This window comes from Salmo salar, chromosome 15, assembly GCF_965601325.2.
Source record: "Salmo salar chromosome 15, fSalSal1, whole genome shotgun sequence".
Taxonomy (NCBI): Eukaryota; Metazoa; Chordata; class Actinopteri; order Salmoniformes; family Salmonidae; genus Salmo; species Salmo salar.
In genome coordinates, this window is record NC_138305.1 from 97,154,339 (window position 1) to 97,178,577 (window position 24,239).

At 41.6% G+C, this 24,239-nt stretch overlaps 1 protein-coding gene across 1 annotated transcript; it reads right to left on the bottom strand.

The window, feature by feature from the left end:
• Positions 1-304: 304 nt before the first annotated feature.
• LOC106572589 (phosphatidylinositol 5-phosphate 4-kinase type-2 gamma) lies at positions 305-23,447 on the bottom strand. The gene is made up of 10 exons (XM_014146911.3): positions 23,081-23,447; positions 19,001-19,098; positions 18,695-18,791; positions 16,218-16,367; positions 11,534-11,680; positions 11,175-11,213; positions 7,475-7,588; positions 7,017-7,281; positions 6,712-6,815; positions 305-1,664 (listed from the first exon to the last, which is right to left on the bottom strand). The coding sequence occupies exons 1-10, from the start codon at positions 23,231-23,233 to the stop codon at positions 1,584-1,586; spliced, it is 1,248 nt and encodes a 415-aa protein (XP_014002386.1). The 5' UTR covers positions 23,234-23,447; the 3' UTR covers positions 305-1,583.
• Positions 23,448-24,239: the final 792 nt, after the last annotated feature.

The window sequence follows — 24,239 nt, forward strand, 5'->3', positions numbered from 1 at the left end:
CACAAAAAAGCAATGCCTCGCTCCCCTACGTGACCTAGATATTGTATTGTAGGCTGTGTGCCGTTTTGGAATGTATGTACTGTAGTTCTGTCCTTGAGCTGTTCATGTATATTAATGTTCTGTATTATGTCATGTTTCATGTGGACCCCAGGAAGAGTAGCTGCTGCTTTCGCAACAGCTAATGGAGAGCCTAATAAAATACCAAACTCACAACCATATCAACTGTACCACTAACCACACTCCAAGAGAGATGTGTATGTGTGACTGCTGTAATGTAAAATCTATATAAAAAACATTTCAGAAAATCTTTGTAAAATATATTTTGATCCAAAAGCTGATTTGAAAAAATACAAGATGTGCAATCACAATGGTTACAAGGCTTCACTTACTCATACTGTAACTATTCAGCCCGTCAATGTATTCAACTTCTATACTAGAAAACTCATATCTTTAAGGCAATCAAATTGCATAAAGCAGGTGAAATGTAGTGTTATATTCTATGAGTAACACATAATACCCAAGCTAGCTCTTCCGTGGAGTCTCTTCAAATGTCATAATAATAATAATAATAGTCGTCAAATCTGACCAAGCATAGACCATCATCTACCTCTCCTCATCTTTTATTCTAGCTTGGTCCATTGCTGTCATTGTCAAGCAAACATGTTTGGCATGACAATGTGTGAGAGGGAGTTGGAATGATTATACTTATATTCCCCATAACAATGATCTTGAGAAGTCCTTTAAAATTACTCTCAGTTTGAGGCACCAAAAGGTATTCAAAAGGACATTGTCAGTCCAACAACAGGGTCTGGTTCCAAGTCCACTCATGATAGCATATAATGCTACACATGATCCAAAGTGAGATGAGCGACGTTCATGACAAATCCCAGAAGACTTTCCCTTTGAGACAAATTGCTCTGATATTTACTTTAGGGTTCACTACAATGATATGTTCCTATGTCCAGTTATATTAGTATATTCAGTAGATCAGACCAATCCAGGGTTGTGTTCAGTAGCCTGTAAATAACCATGATTTCTCATTGGACAAGTTCAGGTAGTCATTGGTAGAATAGTACCTCACAGTTTCCCGCCGTTTCCTTCTGTTTGGTGCCTAATGGACACGACCCAGGATTTCAACTGACTGGGTTAAAGGGGCAATCTGGGATTCAAACAAAGTGGTCGATGTATCAATCCCAGGTTGTCCCTTTAAGTCTAATTGATCATTTTCAGTGTAACATCTCTATGAGGACACAAAGCAGCAGTATTAGCCTAAGTACCCTTTTGCTACAAAGTCAGTCAAGAGTGCTTATCAATATGGAATCACATTCATCTTATCAATCTAAAAATAAATATGTATCAGTCAGTAATACATTACAACAATGGAAACAGTCAAGTGTGAGATCAAAATAACATGATCTGTGTGTTTAGATTTTTTGGGTCAATGTTTCATGATATAAATGTACATCAGAAAAAAAACAAGGCAGAAAGTTCCAGAACAAAAGTAAAAGAGAGAAAGAACAATACAAACCATCCAATCTAAATGGGAAAAGGTTGGTTGTATCAGTGGTGGTTATAATGTCCTGCTATGCAAAGATGTTGGAGATGAAATCACGAAATCGCTTGGCGTACTGTTCTGGGTGGACAGTGGAGATTTCAGCACCAGCCTGAAGACAGAGGCATAGAGAAGGGTACACGTCAGACTGAGTAGCTCATATAATGGGAATGAAAAGCGTCAATGAAATGCTCATTTTCCAGATAAAAGTTAAACAAATAAGATAATGCCTTCAGGAAGTATTCATACCTCTTGACTAATTCCACATTTTGTTGTTAAAGACGGAATTCAAAATGGATTAAATGTTTTTAGAAATCTCACCCATCTACACACAATACCCCATAATGACAAAGTGAAAACATGTTTTTAGACATTGAAAATGAAATGGAAAACTATCGCACACAAGTATTCACACCCCTCAATCAACACATGTTTGAATCACCTTTGGCAACAATTACAGGTGTGAGTTTATATGGGTAAGTCTCTAAGAGCTTTCCACATCTGGATTGTGCAACATTTGCCCATTATTCTTTTCAAATTTCTTTAAGCACTGTTAAATTTGTTGTTGATCAACAATTTTCAGGTCTTGCCATAGATTTTCAAGTAGATTTAAGTATAAACTAACTAGGCCACTCAGGAACATTCACCGTCTTCTTGGTAAGCAACTGCAATGAAGATTTGGCCTTGTGTTTTAGGTTATTGTCCTACTGAAAGGTGAATTCATCTCCCAGTGTCTGGTGGAAAGCAAAATGAACCAGGTTTTCCTCTAGGATTTTGCCTGTGCTTAGTGCAATTCCATTTCTTTCTTATCCTGCAAAACTCTCCAGTCCTTAACAATTACAAGCATACCTATAACATGATGCAGCCACCACTATGCTTGAAAATATGGAAAGTGGTACTCAGTAATGTGTTGTATTGGGTTTGACCCAAACATAACACTTTGTATTCAAACCTGGTCTCAGAGCATTTTGTATTATTCTGTACGTAAATCCAATACCTCCACTTAGTATGATATGTATGTTTCATATGGTATGTATTACATTTTTGGATGTCCATCACCTATTTTGTATGATATTTTTCAAATTACAATCCGTATTATACATTACAAATTTGCAAAACGTACAATATGTTACAGACTTTAGCTAGGTGGCTATGTTAGCTAGGCTAGGGGTTAAGGTTAAGTTTAGAAGTTAGGTTAAAGGGTTAGATTTAGCTAAAAGGTTTAAGGTTAGCTAACATGCTAAGTAGCTGCAAAGTAACTAAAAAGCAGCATGAAGTTGAAAAGTTACTAATTAGCTAAAATGCTAAAGTTGTCCATGATGAGATTAGACGTTTGCGTTATACGCCCACCCATCCCGACAAACCACCCTACTTTCGTTTTTGCCTTAACCTGTTATGGCTAGGGGGCAGTATTTTCACGGCTGGATAAAAAAACGTACCCGATTTAATCTGGTTACTACTCCTGCCCAGTAACTAGAATATGCATATAATTATTGGCTTTGGATAGAAAACACTCCAAAGTTTCTAAAACTGTTTGAATGGTGTCTGTGAGTATAACAGAACTCATATGGCAGGCACAAACCTGAGAGATTCCTTTACAGGAAGTGGCCTGTCTGACCATTTCTTGAACTTCTTTGCCATCTCCATCTTTTACAAAGGATCTCTGCTCTAATGTGACACTTCCTACGTCTTCCATGGGCGCTCAGAGCCCGGGAAAAACCTGAATGTCGTCATCCCAGCCCCAGGCTGAAACACATTATCGCCTTTCTCAAGTGGCCGATCAAGGGACTGTGGGCTTAGGCGCGTGCACTGGCCGCCCCCGTCTTTGTGATTTTTCCTCTGTTTGCCGAAAAGGAGATTCCCGGTCGGAATATTATCGCTTTTTTATGAGATAAATTGCATAAAAATTGATTTTAAACAGCGGTTGACATGCTTCGAAGTACGGTAATGGAATATTTAGAATTTTTTTGTCACGAATTGCGCCATGCGCGCAACCCTGATTTACCATTTCGGATAGTGTCTGGGACGCACGAACAAAACGCCGCTATTCGGATATAACGATGGATTATTTTGGACCAAACCAACATTTGTTATTGAAGTAGCAGTCCTGGGAGTGCATTCTGACGAAGACAACAAAAGGTAATCAAACTTTTATAATAGTAAATCTGATATTGGTGAGTGCTAAACTTGCCGGGTGTCTAAATAGCTAGCCCGTGATGCCTGGGCTATGTACTTAGAATATTGCAAAATGTGCTTTCACCAAAAAGCTATTTTAAAATCGGACATATCGAGTGCATAGAGGAGTTCTGTATCTATAATTCTTAAAATAATTGTTATGCTTTTTGTGAACGTTTATCGTGAGTAATTTAGTAAATTGTTAGTAAATTCCCCGGAAGTTTGCGGGGGGTATGCTAGTTCTGAACGTCACATGCTAATGTAAAAAGCTGTTTTTTGATATAAATATGAACTTGATTGAACAAAACATGCATGTATTGTTTAACATAATGTCCTAGGTGTGTCATCTGATGAAGATCATCAAAAGGTTAGTGCTGCATTTAGCTGTCTTCTGGGTTTTTGTGACATTATATGCTAGCTTGAAAAATGGGTGTCTGATTATTTCTGGCTTGGTACTCTGCTGACATAATCTAATGTTTTGCTTTCGCTGTAAAGCCTTTTTGAAATCGGACAGTGTGGTTAGATAAAGGAGAGTTGTCTTTAAAATGCTGTGAAATAGTCATATGTTTGAAAAATTGAAGTTTTTGTATTTTTGAGGAATTTGTAATTCGCGCCACGCCTATCATTGGATATTGGAGCAGGTGTTCCGCTAGCGGAACGTCTAGATGTAAGATTAAGTAACCATCCATCTTATGTAACCATACCAAACATAACATATACTATTTTGATTGTCCCAGAGTTATTTTTAATATGTTACGTCTAGTTTATGAGACCAGGCTGTATATTCAGGACAAAAAGTTAATCACTTTGCCACATTTTATTGAGTATTACTTTAGTGCCTTGTTGCAAACAGGTTTGGTGCATGGTTTGGAATATTTTTTATTCTGTACAGCCTTTTTTTCAATCTGTCAATTAAGTTAGTATTGTGTAGTAAATACGCTGAACAAAAATATAAACAACAAAGCGTTGGTCCCTTGTTTCATGAGCTGAAATAAAAGATCCCAGAAATGTTCCATAAGCACAAACATTTCACAAATTTGTTTACATCCCTGTTAGTGAGCATTTCAAAGACAATCCAACCACATGACATGTGTGGCAAATCAAGAAGCTGATTAAACAGCATGATTATTACACAAGTGCACCTTGTGCTGGGGACAATAAAAGGCCCCTCTAAAATGTGCAGTTTTGTCACACAACACCACAGATGTCTCAAGTTTTGAGGGAGCGTGCAATTGGCATGCTGACTGCAGGAATGTCCACCAGAGCTGTTGTCAGAGAACGTTATGTTCATTTCTCTACCATAAGCTGCCTCCAACGTCATTTTAGATTATTTGGCAGTGCGTCCAACTGGCCTCACAACCGCAGACCACGTGTATTGTGTCGTGTGGGCGAGCGTTAGCTGATGTCAATGTGACCAGAGTGCCCCATGGTGGCAATCAGGTTATGGTATGGGCAGGCATAAGCTACGGACAACAAACACAACTGCATTTTATCGATAGCAATTTGAATGACCAGAGATAACGTGACGAGATCTTGGAGGCCAATTGTTGTGCCATACATCCACCGCCATCACCTCATGTTTCAGCATGATAATGCACGGCCCCATGTCGCAAGGATTTGTACACAATTCCTGGAAGCTGAAAGTGTCCCAGTTCTTCCATGGCCTGCATACTCACCAGACAAGTCACCCATTGAGCATGTTTGAGATGCTCTGGATTGACGTGTACGACAGCATGTTACAGTTCCCGTCAATATCCAGCAACTTCGCACAGCCACTGAAGAGAAGTGGGACAACATTCCACAGGCTACAATCAACAACCTGATCAACTCTATGCGAAGGGCATGTGTCACGCAGCATGAGGCGAATGGTGGTCACAACAGATACGGACTGGTTTTCTGATCCACGGCCCTACCTTTTTTTAAGGTATGTGACCAACAGATGCATAGCTGTATTTCAAGTCACGTGAAATCCATAGATTAGGACCTAATGGACTTATTTCAATTGACTGATTTCTTTATATGAACGGTAACTCAGTTGGATGTTACGTTTATATTTTTGTTCAGTATACAATGTTATTGATCCATCCTCAGTTTTCTCCTATCACAGCCACTAAACTCTGTAACTGTTATAAAGTCGCCATTGCCCTCATGGTGAAATCCCTGAGCGGTTTCCTTCCTCTCCGGCAACAGAGATAGGAAGGACGACTATATATGTAGTGACTGGGAGTAATGATACACCATCCAAGGCTTTGGAAAACTTCTCTGGTCATTGTGGTTGAATTGGTGTTTGAAATTCACTGCTTGACAGAGGGAACTTACAGATAATTGTATGTGTGAGGTACAGAGACAAGGTAGCCATTCAAAAATCATGTTAAACACTATTATTGCACACAGAGTGAGCTTATTACGTGACTTGTTAAGCCACATTTTCGGGCCCTAACAAAGGGATTAAATACTTAAACTCAACTTTTTAAAATTAATTAGTCAAATGCTCAAAAACAATTATGCTAACATTATGGGGTATTGTGTGTAGGCCAGTGACCAACAATCTACATGTAATTCATGTTAAATTCAGGATGTAACAACAAAATGTGGAAAAGGTCAAGGGGTGTAAAAACTTTCTGAAGGCATTGTATTCTAATGGGAGACCCTTAACCCTCTAATCTCAAAGACGTGATCAGCACAACATCGAAACCAGGGAAAACAAGAAATTGCATTGGGAACAGGTCACTTTCAATTATTGATTAATAGGGAATGATGTTAGAAAAAGCAATAAATGCACAGTATGCACCAGGCTGTATCACATCCGGCCGTGATGGGGAGTCCCATAGGGCGGCGCACAATTGGCCCAGCGTCGTCCGGGTTTGGTCGGTGCAGGCCGTCATTGTAAATAAGAATTTGTTCTTAACTGACTTGCCTAGCTAAATAAAGGTTAACATCACAGTATGCACTGAGTATCTCATCCCTTCGGCCTTTTCACTCACCCCATGCTTGACAGTTTTGGCTGCGTGAGCGGCTTTCTTCTTGGTGTCGTACTGTGTTAGAACGTCTATCAGACCCATGAAGTACACCTCCTTCTGAGGGGCTCCTGAGGGGGGAAAACAGACCAAATGCTGAATAAAGTCACTGCTTAAAAACCCAAATGACCCAACTTGCAGTGTAACTTCGAATCCAGGAAGTCAATTCCATTTAAAAATCATTCAATTCAGTAGGTAAATTGAGAATCCAATTGCTTAAAATTATTGACTTGATCCAAACCCTGTAATTTCCCAACTTCCCTTGAACCTACCAGGGGCACTCCTTATGGCATACACATCCACATAGGGGTCAAACTCCCCGGGCCCCAGGGGCTTGCAGGAGGCCATGTAGCCAGCGATGCCCTCAGGAGACGTGCCGTAGGAGCACGCGTTAGGGACCTGCGTCAGGCCATTCTCAGTCTCCCCATCCTCCTCATTAGAGGGCTCCTCTCCCTCCTCCTCTTCCCGCTCAGCCCGCCCCAAGTCATGGATACCCAGGAGCAGGCTGTAGTCCATGATCTTTAGCTTGACAAGAAACTATAGAACAGGACACACACACCAGATGATTACTATGAATGGAGATGGTGGTATAATGGCAACAAACAGCTAGAATGTTTCTACTGCCACCTTGTGTTAGACTCAATAGAATAGGATGACAGTTTCTAGAACTTGAGAGGTCAACCTAGAAATAGACTGAATTCTAGTTCTAAATCTGTGGAGGTCACATTACCTCCACATCTCTGTTGAGTTTCTCCATGACCTTCTCCTTCTGCTCCTCGTTCACATACACCTTCTGCATGTTGTTTCTGAAGTCCATGTCCTTGTAGGTGGGCAGCTCTTTCACCTGAGGGCCCGTTATGAAGCAAACGCATGAGAACTTTCCCAAGCATGTCAAGTGGCCCCTAAAACTAAACTCCGGACATCGAAGCCCATTCCACTGCATTTTTTTATTTTTCTTAGGATCATCAATTTGTAATATTATGCAATTGTTTCTAGTCGCCACCAGTAGATTGCCACAACCTCATGAGGAAAAAAAACAACTAACTTACTATTCAAATCAAATCTTATTGGTCACATACACATGGTTAGCATATGTTATTGCGAGTTTAGCGAAACGTTTATGCTTCTAGATCTGACAGTGCAGCAGTATCTAACAGGTAATATCTAACAATTCCACAGCAAAACCTAATACACACAATCTAGTGAAGGAATGGGATGAGAATATATCAATATACGGATGAGCAGTGACAGAGCGGCTAAGATGCAAGTGTAGGATACAGTATATACAATATACAACTTTCAATGCAGAATTACTTTCCCATTGTTCCTCAACTGCAGTGTATGATATACAATTTTTATCCAACGTAAAAAAAAAAAATCTTTCAAATTTTGCTACATCAGACCGAATCAAGGTGGTGGGTCACATGTACTGTGGGTTAACGTCACGATACCAGAATTTTGACTTCAATTTCAATAGCAGGTTTAGTATCACAATGCTCGATACCAAAATGATACCACGGCAAAAGAAGGTGTATTAGCCAAAGTCACAGAATGGCACTTGATCCAGACAAATCTTTTGAGATCAAACTCATTACATTTGACATTTTCAGAGACAGCCATGTATGCATTAATGCAGAATCCAAAACTCTGTCCTCAGGACCCCAAGGGGTGCACATTTTGTTTTTTGCTCTAGCACTACATAGCTAATTCAAATAATCATCAAGCTTTGATCATTGTAATCAGCTGTGTAGTCTCAGGGGGAAAACTAAACATGCACCCTGTGGCTTCCCGAGGACAGAGTTTGGGAAACACTGTATTAATGAATCAATTGCATCATACAATCAATTTGACTTCATTTTTACCAATCTAGCTACATAACGGTAATCATTTATTTGAATGCTATATCTATTGATAAACCAGATAAACCAGGTGTCCCGTGTGGCTCAGTTGGTAGAGCATGGTGTTTGCAACGCCAGGGTTGTGGGTTCGATTCCCACGGGGGACCAGTACGGGAAAAATATGTATGAAATGTATGCATTCACTACTGTAAGTCGCTCTGGATAAGAGCGTCTGCTAAATGACTAAAATGTAAATGTATATCAAGATATAGGCCTATTCACAACACAGGTGAATGCATATTCAATAAGACTGTATGCATGCATTGACTTTTTGAGCTTGTTTTGGCTGGTTTTATGGGGCTACAGAGGAATCAACAACATTTGCATAGAAGCAGCAATGCCTTCTTTTATAAATGTGTGCTCCATATCTATGAGCTAAAAAGGACTGGAGAGATGCGACTGAGGCAAGGGACACAAAGTGAATTAATAAAGATTTTGGGAATAGCTAGGTTTCCATCCAATTGGCGACAGATTTTCATGCAAATATTAAAAAAATCTGCATAACAACTATATGCACATTTTCCCACCAGAGATGTGTTACGATCACATTTACTTTTTGCACTATTGGTTAGAGCCTGTAAGTAAGCATTTCACCTGATGTATTCGGCGCACGTGACAAATAAACTTTGATTTGCAGATAAAAGGCTGCACGTAATGACATAAAAATACCTAAAAATTCCCATGTACCGAATAAAAATACATGTTAAATCAAATCAAATTTTATTTGTCACATGTGCCAAATACATCAGGTATAGAAATGCTTACTTACAAGCCCTTAACCAACAATGCAGTTAAGAAAATACAAAAAATAAATAAAAGTAAGAATAACAAATAATTAAAGAGCAGTAGATAACAATAGCAGGGCTATATACAGGGGGCACCGGTGTTGAGGTAATATGTACATGTAGGTAGAGTTATTAAAGTGGCTATGCATAGATAATAACAGAGAGTAGCAACATCGTTCCCGCGGGAGGAGGGGGGCAATGCAAATAATCTGGGTAGCCCTTTGATTAGATGTTCAAGAGTCTTATGGCTTGGGGGTAGAAGCTATTTAGGAGCCTCTTGGACCTAGACTTGGCACTCCGGTACCGCTTGCCGTGCGGTAGCAGAGAGAACAGTTTATGACTAAGGCTGGAGTCTTTGACAATTTTTAGGGCCAGGCAGTGATGCAACCCGTCAGGATGCTCTCGATGGTGCAGCTGTAAAACCTTTTGAGGATCTGAGGACCCATGACAAATCTTTTCAGTCTCCTGAGGGGGAATAGGTTTTAATGTGCCCTCTTCACGACTGTCTTGGTGTGCTTGGACCATGTTAGTTTGTTGGTGATGTGGCCGCCAAGTAACTTGAAGCTCTCAACCTTCTCCACTACAGCCCCGTCGAAGAGAATGGGGGCGTGCTTCGTCCTCCTTTTCCTGAAGTCCACAATCTCCTTTGTCTTGATCACGATGAGGGAGAGGTTGTTGTCCTTGCACCACACGGTCAGGTCTCTGACCTCCACCCTATAGGCGGTCTCATCGTTAAATGGGTTTCCATCGCATTTTCAACTCTACTGATGTTTCTCACAAAAAAAACATTTATATAGCGAGATCATATTATGGACAAAATAGTAAGATTTGTATTTGTCAAATGGCAGCCAAGCATCGATTATCATGTCACCAAAATAAGACCCTTGATATTTATTGGAAAGGGGCATAAAGCTAATCACCTTGCACTTTCACCACCCTGTTTAGTTCATCATAATTTAGTTCATCTGTAGCCTAATAAACTGCATGCTTTCCCGACGAGTCGTAGAGGGAGGACCACAGAACCATGTTATCACTTGACTAAGTTTACTTCAATATGATGGTTATTATATCAACACCAACCCAAAAAGATCCCACCTTGTCTAGTGTATCTTGTTTTGTTGACATAAAAAGATTGGATGGAAACCTGGTTAATGATTATGTTTTTTTGGTGACAATCAGCTCATTTTGCAGTATGGTACCACAAACAAAGTACTGTGGTAGTGAATTGATGTTAGCGTCATCTGTAATATAGCAAAGAAAGTTGGAAGCTACCGGTATGTTCTGTTCTTGCATTGTAAAGTGTTCTAGCCTGTAAAGGACATTGCTTTGCGAACAGTAATTAACAGTTGCAACATTTCTACATTATTCAACTGTTTGCTTCTGTACAGCATGAAAGGGGAGCTAACATGATGCATCCCAGACTCCCAGTGAGTTCAGTGGTTCCTCAATACAGGCTAGATCTAGCAATGGATAATTGGAGCAGGCACAGTGCTCGTGCCATAAGGTGATATTGTCTACAGACTTGATCCTTTCTCAATCAGAAGACGACGTGAAACGCGTATGAAAGAAGTACCGAAAGTAACAAATTCTAGTAGCAAACTGTTTTTTAAATGTTATAGGATATAAAAAGTTCTGAACTTTCGGTATACCGTGCAACACTACTGTGGGTGCCTAACAGAGCTAGTCCTTAAGGCAATTTTCACATGTATGGTTGGTTGCGTGAGATAGACATTCTTAGTTGGCTTACCCGCTCTTTGTCACTTGCTTCACGAGACACCAGAGAGCCCTGAGTATCAATAAGATTACAGTTTAATAGGCAAGGTCAGGGATTATACGAGTGTAAATCATGAAGTAGCGTAAGGAACAAGCATTACAGAACACTGCAGGTGTACAAGCATTATACAACAGGTGACTAGAGTTGCAAAATTCCAGTAACTTTCCCAAAATGCCCAGGTTTTTAAGAAATAAATCCTCCAATCAGGACTCCTGGAAAACCTGGGAATTTTCAGTAAGTTACCGGAATTTTGCAACCCTAGGTGTGTCTCTCTCTCATCTGGATGTTGTACTGTGTGTGTGGGTGTGTTTGTGTTTTTCGCTCAGTCTCACCTTAAGGTCGTACTTCCTGTGCACCACCAGTCTGTGGCTGAACATGTTCCTCATGACGATCAAGTAGGTCTCCTCATTCTCTACACCGACACGGTACATCCCCAGGAACTGGGGCAGCAGAGTGCTGCCGTGACACTTCACTATGTGCTGCAGCCAGGGAGAAGAGGGGGACAAATTAATGGCGAATAGACTGTGATTGTGTCTGAAATGACTCCAAGGGCCCTGGTAAAAAGTAGTGCATTATATAGAGCCATTTTTTTGTTTGTTTGTTGTTTACAAGCAAACGTCACGTTTGAGGGATGCACGCGCATCCCGCACCAAAAACCTCTGTAGCAGGATAGCTAACACTTAAGTCGGGACCTTGACAAATAGTGAGTGAGTGATGACGACAAAAACACACAAGACTGACGGCTATAGCTCTGTTCAACAAGTATATTATTCTTCTGGCTTTACCCATCTCTATTTGTGCTATTTTACCTTGCCTGGCTGGCTTGCTACAGTAGGTAATCAATCCTCTGATGAAATCTGTGATGTATCTGATTACATGTTTGTTAACTTGAATGAGCTGCATTTGAAGTTGCACGTGACCGTTTCCACTGCTATGTAAACAGAGCTTTTGATTCCAAACTGTGCTCACAACTTCTCATAAAGCGGCCGGGAAACGGTTCTGTGGAATAGGATGCCATCTGGAACACACCGGTACTATACATTCACATGTCTCCTTTCACCTCTAGTTGAATATGAAAATGAAACGTTTTTCTACACTGGAACCAAATTGCTTGCTCTTACTTTTTCTCTTTATCTTGCCCTTTCTCTCTATCCAGGTTACAAATATGTCCCCACTTAGTCTGACCAAAAATGTGTCAGACTAAGTGTCAAATTGAAACAGAGGTGGTCCCTGCAGATATCTCCTTCCTATTAACCTTTCTGGCGCAGGTGTTCCGCTAGCGACTCACCTCGACAACATCCGGGGAAATTGCAGAACGCCAAATACAAAATACAGAAAGTCATAATAAACATTCATAAAAAATACAGGTGTTATACATCAGCTTAAAGATTAACTTCTTGTTAATCCAGCCGCTTTGTCAGATTTCAAAAAGGCTTTACGGCGAAAGCATACCATGCGATTATCTGAGGACAGCGCCCCACTTACAAAAGCATACAAACATTTTACAACCAAGTAAAGGAATTACAAATGTCAGAAATAGCGATAAAATGAATCACTTACCTTTGAAGATCTTCATATGGTTGCAGTCACAAGAATCCCAGCTACACAATAAATGTTCGTTTTGTTCGATAAAGTCCCTCTTTATATTCCAAAAACTCCGTTTTGTTGGCGTGTTTTGTTCAGTAATCCACTGGCTCAAAGGCGGTCAAAACATGCAGATGAATACATCCTAATAATACCGGAAAAGTTCGTCGAAACATGTCAAACGATGTTAATAATTAATCCTCAGGTTGTCAATTGTCTAAATAATCAATAATATTTCAAACGGACAATAGCGTATTCAATTGAAAGGAAAAACAAAGGGCGCGCAATAAGTCACGCGCGCAAACCAGCACTGCATGATTCTACACTCCACTGACAGAAAGGTCTCATTCTTCTTCATTTTTCAGAAAACAAGCCTGAAACAATGTAAAGACTGTTGACATCTAGTGGAAGGCATAGGAACTGCAATCTGGGTCCTAACCCATTAGATACTCTATAGGCATTCAATTGAAAATACTCATATCAAAAAATAATCTCACTTCCTAGATGGATTTTCCTCAGGTTTTCACCTGTCATATCAGTTCTGTTATACTCACAGACATTATTTTAACAGTTTTGGAAACTTTAGAGTGTTTTCTATCCAAATCGACGAATTATATGCATATCCTAGCTTCTGGGCCTAAGTAACAGGCAGTTTACTTTGGATACGCTTCTCATCCAGACGTCAAAATACTGCCCCCAAGCCATAAGAAGTTTTAAGCAAAGCTTCCCTCAAGAAGGCAGGGGCTGTACTCGACATAAAAAAATTACAAGGCAGTGATGTTTAAACAACCAGTGACCCTTGAACTTACTACCTCAGGCCACTATTGTTTAAACATTTTAGACAAAGACAACACACAGAGTCCATGTAAAAATGAGATTCTGATGGACACAGTGAACATGGAGATTCTGACCAAACACAGAGCACATGGAGATTCTGACCGACACAGAGCACATGACCACATAGGAAAAACACAAAGTATTGTTCAAACTTCAAACAGTTTGGACATTCTACAATTGATAGACTTCAGAAATGACTCAGCAGTTCTGGGAATAATGAAAATAATATTTCCATTCTACGGCAGATAGCAAACAGTTGTGACAAGCCTGAAACACAGCAAAGGTAAGCCCAGAGCAGCTGTTAGTTTGCCACTGGCTTCCAAGTACAATGAAACAGTGGCTGTAGATCTACATGAGCTGGGACCAAGTGTGTGGTACCTTCACATAATCCACCACTTCACACGCTTCAGCGCTGGAAGCATTGTGAATACAAAGAAACCCAGTGAAATCATCAAGCACTTCATTCATTCCTGGATAAGTGTGCATGGCCCGCCCCAGAAATTGTACAGTGACAATGAAATGGCATTCACATCCGACCTCCGCATGAAGCCAACATGCTGACCAGACCGCACGCGGGCGCCATCGTGTGCACGTTGATTTTGTCCACCCACACCAGACGCGATCAGGACACGCAGGTTGAAATATCAAAAACCAATTATATTAATTTTGGGACAGGTCGAAAAGCATTAAACATTTATAGCAATTTAGCTAGCTAGTTTGCTGTTGCTAGCTCATTTGTCCTGGGATATAAACATTGGGTTGTTATTTTACCTGGAATACACAAGGTCCACTTGGTCATCTCTCCTCCTTCCTTCAGGCTGCTTCTTCTTCTTATTTTGGACATTACATGGCGTTTGGCAAAAACTTTAGGTGCATTAGCGCAACTGACAGGAGTGTGGACCTAAGTTCATCTTTCAATCACCCACGTGAGTATATGCTCAGAAAAACCATTGAATAGATGGCACGTGGGTATATGCTCCTAAAAACAAATGAGATGGGAGAGGCCGGACTTGCAGCGCGTTGAGTGTCACAAATAGAACATATTTCTATTTTAGCGCCTGGACACGCAGACGCTTGCGAGCAGTGTGGGTGCAATGATTGAATAACATGTGTACATTTATTTTGCAACGCTCGCGCACGCGACGTGTCCGGTCACTGTGGAAACAAAACAAAAAAAAGTGTATGGCCTGGCAGATGCATCACTCTACTGGTACAACAAAGTCAAGACAACACTGCTGAGTACAGGTGGGAAAATGTCACAAGTGGATCCTGCAGTCTTCTATTGGCTTGATCAAGACTGCAATGTGACTGGAGTACTTGTCAGTCATGTTGAGGACTTCATCTGGGGGGGCTCACAGACCTTTGCTACAACTGTGATCCAACACATCAAAGCTGTTTTCCAGGTTGGCCACAAAGGAGCAGCTGTCTGACTGACTAAAAATGGAGCATCCGGTCTTGTGCTCCTAAAGGCACTCAGTAATGGAAAGTGGCAGCTTGAGAAATAAAAACTGTTACAAAACCCATTTGTAATGGGGAACTTAAATAATACTTGGGACATTTCATTATTTTGTTGCTGTTTTATTTGTCTTTAAAGAAAAGTGGGAGATTGTTAAGTTCATGTGTTAAGTATCCCTATATTTCTGTTAGTACGGTGCTATCACTCTGTTATTAGTACGCCTGCGCCGTAGTCTCACTGGAAATGGACCTGGCTGGAGTGTGAAGGTGACTATGTACTGTGGAAATATGTTGTTAAACTGGAACCTAGTCATTGTATCATTTTAAGTTAACGGCAAACCACCCAAAAAATAAATAAATAAAGACCTGACTTCGCTGATAGCAAGTACATTATCCCTCAAAATAGTTATGACTGATATGTGGTTGTCTCACCCAACTATCTTAAGATGAGCGACTTACAAGTAGTGCATTCTGGATAAGAGTGTCTGCTGAATGACTAAAATGTAAATGTAAGGCTTTCAAATTAAAATGTAGCCAAAATGTTTTCCCTCTCATGAACACGAATTGATTAACGCCAAGTTCAATGAGACTTAAATTTGTGAAAAAGCATAATTGACTAACATTTCTCCATTCCAAAGATAGAAACTGTATTGAGGTGGAAAAAAAGATTCTCTCCTCACCTAGTGAACGGCTTGCTATGCAAAACACGAGGCATGGATGAACAGTCCTACATGATATACCCCCCTACTACTATAACCTAACACTAGTTCCACCAGAGTACACAGACCAGACCATATGATTCAGTAGAAGATGCTAATTTGCAATTCAAGGAAGCCCATGTTGCTTTAATGCTTTTGATGCAACCAATCAAATGTTTTTGTTTATCAAATGCACTGTTCATTTCACCCAGCAGTACTAGAGCATTGCAACACTTGACCATAATAAAAAAGGGCAACTTTACCCTCCCTTGGGCTGTATTACAAATTGCACCCTATTCCCTATGTAGTGCGCAAATATTGACCAGGGCCCATAGGACTCTGGTCAACAGCAGTGCACTATAAAGGAGATATGCCATTTGGGATGAATCAATTGGGTTTTGAACTGAAGTTAATTGAGCTGTCCACAGACAGGGGTTATTACCTGATGGTATTCAGACAGGATGCCGTGCATGTCTGCCACGTCCTCACTAGAGATCTGCTTGATGACCAGCGTGCGGTCATAGGAGGTCAGGAGGATCCCCTCCCCCTGGGCATACCCACCTCTTACAGGAGGGCTACGGGTCAAAGAGACCTACAGGGTTGAGAAAAAAAAAACAGGGTCGTATTCATTAGTTCACACCGTTTTTTGTGCTTCTAAATCTGCATTGCTAGCTCTTTGGGGTTTTACATTCAGTTTCTGTATAAGCACTTTGTGACAACTGCTGATGTAAAAAGGGCTTTATATGATTGGAAAAGTTCAGGAAGTCCCTCCCCATATCAGTCCGTTTTCTTCTGTTGATGATGACAATCTTAATATTTAACTTTAGTTTATTGCTTTAGTAGTCATTTGGCTCTGGATGGATTACTAGCATCCATACATGCACATAGGGAGTGGATGAAGAGGAATACTCCTTTAGAATAATGCGCTGTGTCAAGATGTATCAAATATATTTATACATACACAAAATTAGTATAACCAAACATTAGAAACACCTTTCTAATAGTTAGTTGCACCCCCCTTTTGCCCTCAGAACAGCCTCAATTCGTCAGGACATTGACTCTACAAGGTGTCGAAAGCTTTAAACAGGGATGCTGGCCCATGTTGAATACAATGCTTTCCAAAGTTGTGTCAAGTTGTTTGGATGTCCTTTTAGTGGTGGACCATTCTTGATACATGTGAAACTATTGAATGTGAAACTCAGCAGCGGTGCAGCTCGACACAAACCGGATGCGCCTGGCACATACTACTATACCCAGCTCAAAGGCACTTAAATCTTTTGTCCCTCTGAATGGCAAACATACACAATCCATGTCTCAATTGTCTCAAGGCTTTAAAATAGTTATTTAACTTGTCTCCACCCCTTCATCTACACTGATTGAAGTGGATTTAACAAGAGACATCAATAAGAGATCATAGCTTTCACCTGGTCAGTCTGTCACTTCACCTGGTCAGTCTGTCATGAAAAGAGAAGGTGTTCTTAATGTTTTGTACGCTCAGTGCCTTCAGAAACTTTTTCCAAATGTTGTTACGTTACAGCCTTATTCTAAAATGGATTACATAAAACAAAATCCTCAGCAATCTACACACAGAACACCATAACGACACATTTTTGCAAATGTAGAAAAAAAATCTAAACAGAAATACCTTATTTACAATGACACTCAAAATTGAGCTCAGGTGCATCCTGTTTCCATTGATCATCCTTGAGATGTTTCTACAACTTGATTGGAGTCCACCTGTGGTGAATTAAATTGATTGGATATGATTTGGAAAGGCACACACCTGTCTATATAAGATCCCACAGTTGACAGTGCATGTCAGAACAAAAACCAAGCCATGAGGTTGAAGGAATTGTCCTTAGAGCGCAGACAGAATTGTGTCGAGACACAGATCTGGGGAAGGGTACCGAAAAACGCCTGCAACATTGAAGGCCCTCAAGGACACAGTGGCCTACATCATTCTTAAATGGAAGAAGTTTGGAACCACCTAGAGCTGGCTGCCCAGACAAACTGAGCAATTGGGGGACAAGGGCCTTGGTCAGGGAGGTGAACAAGAACCCAATGGTCACTCTGATAGAGCTCCAGAGTTCCTCTGTGGAGATGGGAGAAACTTCCAGGAGGACAACTATCTCTACAGCACTGCACCAATCAGGCCTTTAGGGTAGAGTGGCCAGATGAAAGCCACTCCTCAGTAAGACACATGACAGCCCGGTTGGAGTTTGCCAAAAGGCGCCTAGACTCTCAAACCATGAGAAACAAGATTCTCTGGTCTGATGAAACTAAGATTCAACTCTTTGGCCTGAGACTAATCAGGATCGAGGCAAAGATGAATGGAGCAAAGTACAGGGAGATCCTTCACAAAAACCTACTCCAGAGCGCTCAGGACCTCAGACTGGGGCGAAGGTTCACCTTCCAACAGGACAACGAACATAAGCACACAGCCAAGACAACGCAGGAGTGGCTTCGGGACAAGTCTCTGAATGTCCTTGAGTGGCCCAACCACAGCCCAGACTGGAACCCGATCGAAAATCTCTGGAGACCTGAAAATAGCTGTGCAGCAAAGCTCCCTATCCAACCTGACAAAGAATGGGAGAAACTCCCCAAATACAGGTGTGCCAAGCTTGTAACATCATACCCAAGAAGACTCGAGGCTGTAATCGCTGCCAAAGGTGATTCAACAAAGTACTGAGTAAAGGGTCTGAATACTTTTGTAAATGTGATCAGTTTTTGTATTTAATAAATTTGCAAAAATTTCAACAAATCTGTTTTTGCGTTGTCATTATGGGGTATTGTGTGTAGATTGATGAGGAATTAAAACCAAAAAAATCAATTTTAGAATAAGGCTGTAACCTAACAAAATGTGGAAAAAGTCAAGGGGTCTGAATACTTTCTGAAGGCACTGTACATCAACACTCGTACCTGGTAGTCGAGATCCTCAATTCCGAAGCGCTCCCTAAGATTCCGGAACACCTGAGGACAGTATTCTTTAAACTTGAAATGTCCTGGTAGATTCTCTCTGCGAAAAAAAAAAAGGGGTGGAATTCACACATTTGCAGTGTTTACTAGCCTCTCCTTTATCACTCCCTCTCTCCCTCCATACTTCTGTCCAAGCCTCATTCGTTTTGGCATTTTAAACAGAGTAGTGACATAGACCTACTGGTAGATAGGCCAATTGTATTATGTATATTTAGAGTAAGTATTAACAAGAGTGAGCGAACACATTACTTGTTGAAGAAGTGGTTGTTGACTTTGATCTTAGTGTTGGCTTTGAAGTCATCAGGCAATAGCATGACAGGAACAGGCACTTGGTTTAGGTCATTTATCTGCAGAAATAAGTACTCCCATTAGCTAGAAGACTTTCATCATGGTTAGTGCTATCAGGGACCCTTGGGACGTCCCTCCCCTAAACCCCTACCCACAAACCTAACCCTTACCTTAAAGTGTTACTGACAGTGTTTTAGCAACATGAAATCTTAATATCAGTTCATATACACCTCTAGGAAGAATACGTCACCTTAAATGTTTTAACAAAAAAACTTAAAAAAAAAAAAAAATTCAAGCGAGCACTTCGTCATTTTCACACATTCATAGAATGTTTGGGAATGACGTAGAGTAAGGCATGTGAAAATTATACAGGGGGAAAGCGGCCGTGCATTAGGACAATTAATAGACACTGCAGTTAATAAAACCTAATAAAAACATCTGTCTTGTCCAGGACCGGACTCTACACCATAGCCAATCAGAGATACCTCAGGCCTATATGCAAATAAGCCAATAGCCACACGGGGCTGCCATCCTTAACTCTGAACTAGTGATGGGAAGTTCAGCTCTTTTTACTGACAAAATCTTTGACTCGTTCAGTCAAAAGAACGAATCTACTCATTTCTTTCATTCGAGTCAGTAATTCCCAGAGCATGCAGGACCCCCTGTCGACGAACGATGAACTGAAAACTTAAGAGTCATGATTCTACAAGCCTCTGGTTCACATGTCGTTCACCATAGGGGGCTTATTGGAACTATCATTTGTGACAGACTTGTAAATGTGCGCTTTAAAACAATGTACATTACATGACCAAAAGTTCGAACATCCAATTCCAAAATCATGGGCATTAATATGGAGTTGGTCCCCCCTTTGCTGCTATAACAGCATCCACTCTTCTGGGAAAGCTTTCAACTAGATGTTGGAACATTGCCGCGGGGACTTGCTTTCATTCAGCCACAAGAGCATTAGTGAGGTCGGGAACTGATGTTGGGCGATTAGGGCCAAAGGTGTTCGATGGGGTTGAGTTCAGGGCTCTGTACAGGCCAGTCAAGTTCTTTCCCTTCACTGGAACTAAGGGAACTAGCCCGACCCATGAAAAACCGCCCCAGAACATTATTCCTCCTCCAAACATTACAGTTGGCTCTATGCATTGGGGCAGGTAGCGTTCTCCTGGCATCCGCCAAACCCAGATTCGTCCGTCGGACTGCCAGATGGTGAAGCGTGATTCATCACTCCAGAGAACGCGTTTCCATTGCTCCAGAGTCCAATGGCGGCGAGCTTTACACCACTCCAGCCGTCACTTGGCATTGTGCATGGTGAATTTAGGCTTGTGCGCGGCTGCTTGGCCAGAGACCCATTTCATGAAGCTCCCGACAAACAGTTCTTGTGCCAACGTTGATTCCAGAGGCAGTTTGGAATTCGGTAGTGAGTGTTGCAACCGAGGACAGGCCATTTTTACGTGCCCCGCACTTCAGCACTCGGCGGTCCCGTTCTTTGAACTTGTGTGGCCTAACACTACGCGGCTGAGCTGTTGTTGCTCTTAGACATTTCCACTTCAAAATAACAGCACTTACAGTTGACCGGGGCAGCTCTAGCAGGGCAGAAATTTGATGAACTGACTTATTGGAAAGGTGGCATCCTATGAAGATGCCACGTGAACGACTCTTGGCGGAATGCATTGCTTGATTGCTGTGAGGGTGATAAGTAGCCTAACGACTCAAGCTAAATTATTTCGCTGCTCTGTTGTTCGCTACATACTTCATATTGCGGAGAAGAAACTAACCTCCGTGAGCGTAGCGTTTGGGGCTTTCCTGCATCTGGGCTTTCCTGCAAGGGCTTTCCTGCATCTGCAGGCGGCTCAGGAACTCCGCCACTCAGAAACATTCACTGTCTTCTTGGTAAGTAACCCCAGTGTAGATTTCAAATCAAATACATTTTTATTCGTCACATGCGCCAAATTCAACAGGTGTAGATCATACCGTGAAATGCTGACTTACAACTCCTTTACCAACATAGCCGTTTAATAATAAGCGTTAACAAAAATATTTACTAAATAAACTAAAGTAAAAAATATGAGCAACGAGGCTATACTCACAGGGTACCGTGTCAATGTGCGGGGATACAAGTTAGTCGAGGTAATATATACATGTAGGTAGGGGTAAAGTGACTATGGATAGATAATAAACAGCGAGTAGCAGCAGCATAAAGGGGGGGGGGGGGCAATGCAAATAGTCCAGGTGGCCATTTGATTAGCTGGTTAGCAGTCTTATGGCTTGCGAGTAGAAGCTGTTACGAAGCCTTTTGGCAAGCGCTCTGGTACCGCTTGCTGTGCGGTAGCAGAGAGAACAGTTTATGACTTGTGTGACTGGAGTCGTTCACAATTTTTTGGGCCTTCTTCTGACACCGCCTAGTATATAGGTCCTGGATGTCAGGAAGCTTGGCCCCAGTGACGTACTGGGCCGTATTGGTATGTAACTTATGAAAGTTGTATTGTCCATTTTGTTTTGTATTTAAACGCCCCTTTAAACATGTACATGACACTGCAACAAAATTTCCCCATGGGGCCACTAAAGTCAGTAAGTATGCAAGTATGCACTAGCCTCTGTAGCACCTTGCGGTCAGATGCCGACCAGTTACCATGCCAGGCCGTGACGCAACCGGTGAGGATGCTCTTAATGGTGCAGCTTTAGAACCTTTTGAGGATCTGGGGACCCATGCCAAATATTTTCAGTCTCCTGAGGGGGAAAAGGTGTTGTCATGCCCTCTTCATGACTGTCTTGGTGTGTTTGGACAATGATAGTTTGTTGGTGATGTGGACACAAGGAACTTGAAACTGTCAACCCGCTCCACTGCAGACCCATTGATGTTAATGGGGGCCTGTTTGGCCCTCCTTTTCCTGTAGTCCACTATCAGCTCCTTTGTCTTACTCACATTGAGGGAGAGGTTGTTGTCCTGGCACCACACTGCCAGGTCTCTGACCTCCTCCCTATAGGCCGTCTCATTGTTGTCGGCGATCAGGCCTACCACTTGTATCGTCAGCCAACTTAATGATGGTGTTGGAGTCGTACTTGGCCACACAGTCGTGGATTACAGGAGTACAGGGGGGCCCCTGTGTTGAGGATCAGCGTGGCAGATGTGTTGTTGCCTACCCTTACCACCTAGGGGCGGCCCGTCAGGAAGTCCAGGATCCAATTGCAGAGGGATGCGTTTGGTCCCAGGGTCCTTAGCTTAGTGATGAGATTTGTGGGCACTGTGGTGTTGAACGCTGAGCTGTAGTCAATGATCAGCATCCTCACATAGGTGTTCCTTTTGTCCAGGTGGGAAAGGGCAGTGTGGAGTGCGATTGAGATGGGTCATCTGTGGATCTGTTGGTGCAGTATGCGAATTGGAGTGATGATGGTGTTGATGTGAGCCATTACCAGCCTTTCAAAGCACTACCGACGTGAGTGCTACGGGGCGGTAATCATTTAGACAGGTTACCTTCGCTTTCTTGGGCACAGGGACTATGGTGGTCTGTTTGAAACATGTAGGTATTACAGACTCGGTCAGGGAGAAGTTGAACATGTCAATGAAGATACTTGCCAGTTGGTCCGCGCATGCTTTGAGTACTCCGTCTGGCCCCGCAGCTTTGTGAATGTTGACCTGTTTAAAAGGTCTTGCTCACTGGCTAACTTTTATATTATGAGTAAAGCCCATAACACAGTCCATGATGATGTGACACACACTTGACAGTCAACGGTCAATAATAGGTAGCCAGTAGCAAGTTGGCTAACGTTAACAACCTAACTAACGTTAGCTATCACATGTACATGCGCATTCAGTAAACATGTAGCTAACGTTTACGTGAGCTAAACGAACTGTACCGAGAACAAGCTAGATAGCACTAGAAGGCTAACTAACGTTAGCTAGGTAGGTTAGATAAGTTAGCTTGGTAACTAGCTAACGGAATGTCAAAATTGTCTAAGTTAGTTAACGTTAGCTAGCTAATAGGCTAAGCTAACGTTATCAAAACTGACGGTGACAACATAACGTGTTATACTCACCGAATGGTTTACACCCCACATAAAAACGCTCAAGACTGGGTCACTGGCACGAAATACCTTCACCTTCTGCTGCACAAAATTTTTCTTTTTGGTTTTGGTTTTTGGGGCCAATATCCCCATTGGACTGGAAACAGCGTTACCGATAGAGGCCATTGCGAAGCTTGCCTGGCTTTGCCTTGCTTGGGAACTTTTTTTTCCGTCTCCTGATTCTGATCTTCCGCAAACTCAAACTTTTTTTTTCTTCTTCTCCCGATTCCGATCTTTTGTAAACTGACTTCCTCGTCACCGTGTATTGCAAATCAAAGGTTAACCGTGCCGCGCGCAGAATTTCAACAACACCTCGAGCAGGTCCTTCTAAATTCAGGTTAGTAGTAGTAGCCTACATTTGTGCTTGTTCTAACACTCATTTTAGATTTCAAACTAGTCTGTCTACTTAATATATATTCCAGTCCAGCCATTCTCGAACAATTATGGGGAACTGACATGCAGTCAGTTGGTCCAACTGTTCAGGTGTGATAAACCAAAGATATTTGTTACAAATAATATAATGTGATTAGATGGGCCGATACAATGGCCCTTTCATGAGTTCTTACTTACTATAACTATCCTTTCACAGTATTTATGCTATTACTGTAGCAATGCAGAGAATAAAAGCAGACTATGAAAGTAAGTCAGCTAAGTCATGTATCTAATGTATTCCATTGAAGCCAAATTCCATTGAAGCCTAAATTTAACTTTTGATTAATTGATCATTGAGGAATTGCAGCCCTCATGCGCTCTCTCTCAAAGCAGTGCTTTGTGCAGAACTTTCTGCCAACCCATATAGGCCACAACCCAGTGGCAATTTTAGCATGTAAATCTTGGTGGGGCAAACCCCGAAAAAATGTGAGCGTTGCATGCCAGCAAACCACTACACAACACAACACTAAACAATACATTAATTGCACTATAACGGTGACAAACAGTGCCCATAAACGGTTAGGGCCTAGATAAAGCTGTCCCAACAGCAGCTACACCTGGCTGTCAGTGGAGCCTTGTCTGGCAGCGAAACAGTTCATTCAGCCTCAATTCCTGCCTTTTAAAAAAGCATAGCTGATATGGCTGACTTGCTTAAACAAATGTGGTTTCTACTGACAATTGAGATGTACAAACTATGGCA

What these genes read in the sequence shown, in the direction of transcription:
- LOC106572589 (XM_014146911.3), bottom strand. Translation starts at nt 23,233, where the DNA reads ATGGCCTCTATCGGTAACGCTGTTTCCAGTCCAATGGGGATATTGGCC. An exon ending in TGCCATAAGGAGTGCCCCTG is followed by an intron (nt 6,816 to 7,016) that starts GTAGGTTCAAGG and finishes TTCCCCCCTCAG; the next exon opens with GAGCCCCTCAGAAGGAGGTG. An exon ending in CCAAAACTGTCAAGCATGGG is followed by an intron (nt 1,665 to 6,711) that starts GTGAGTGAAAAG and finishes CTCTGTCTTCAG; the next exon opens with GCTGGTGCTGAAATCTCCAC.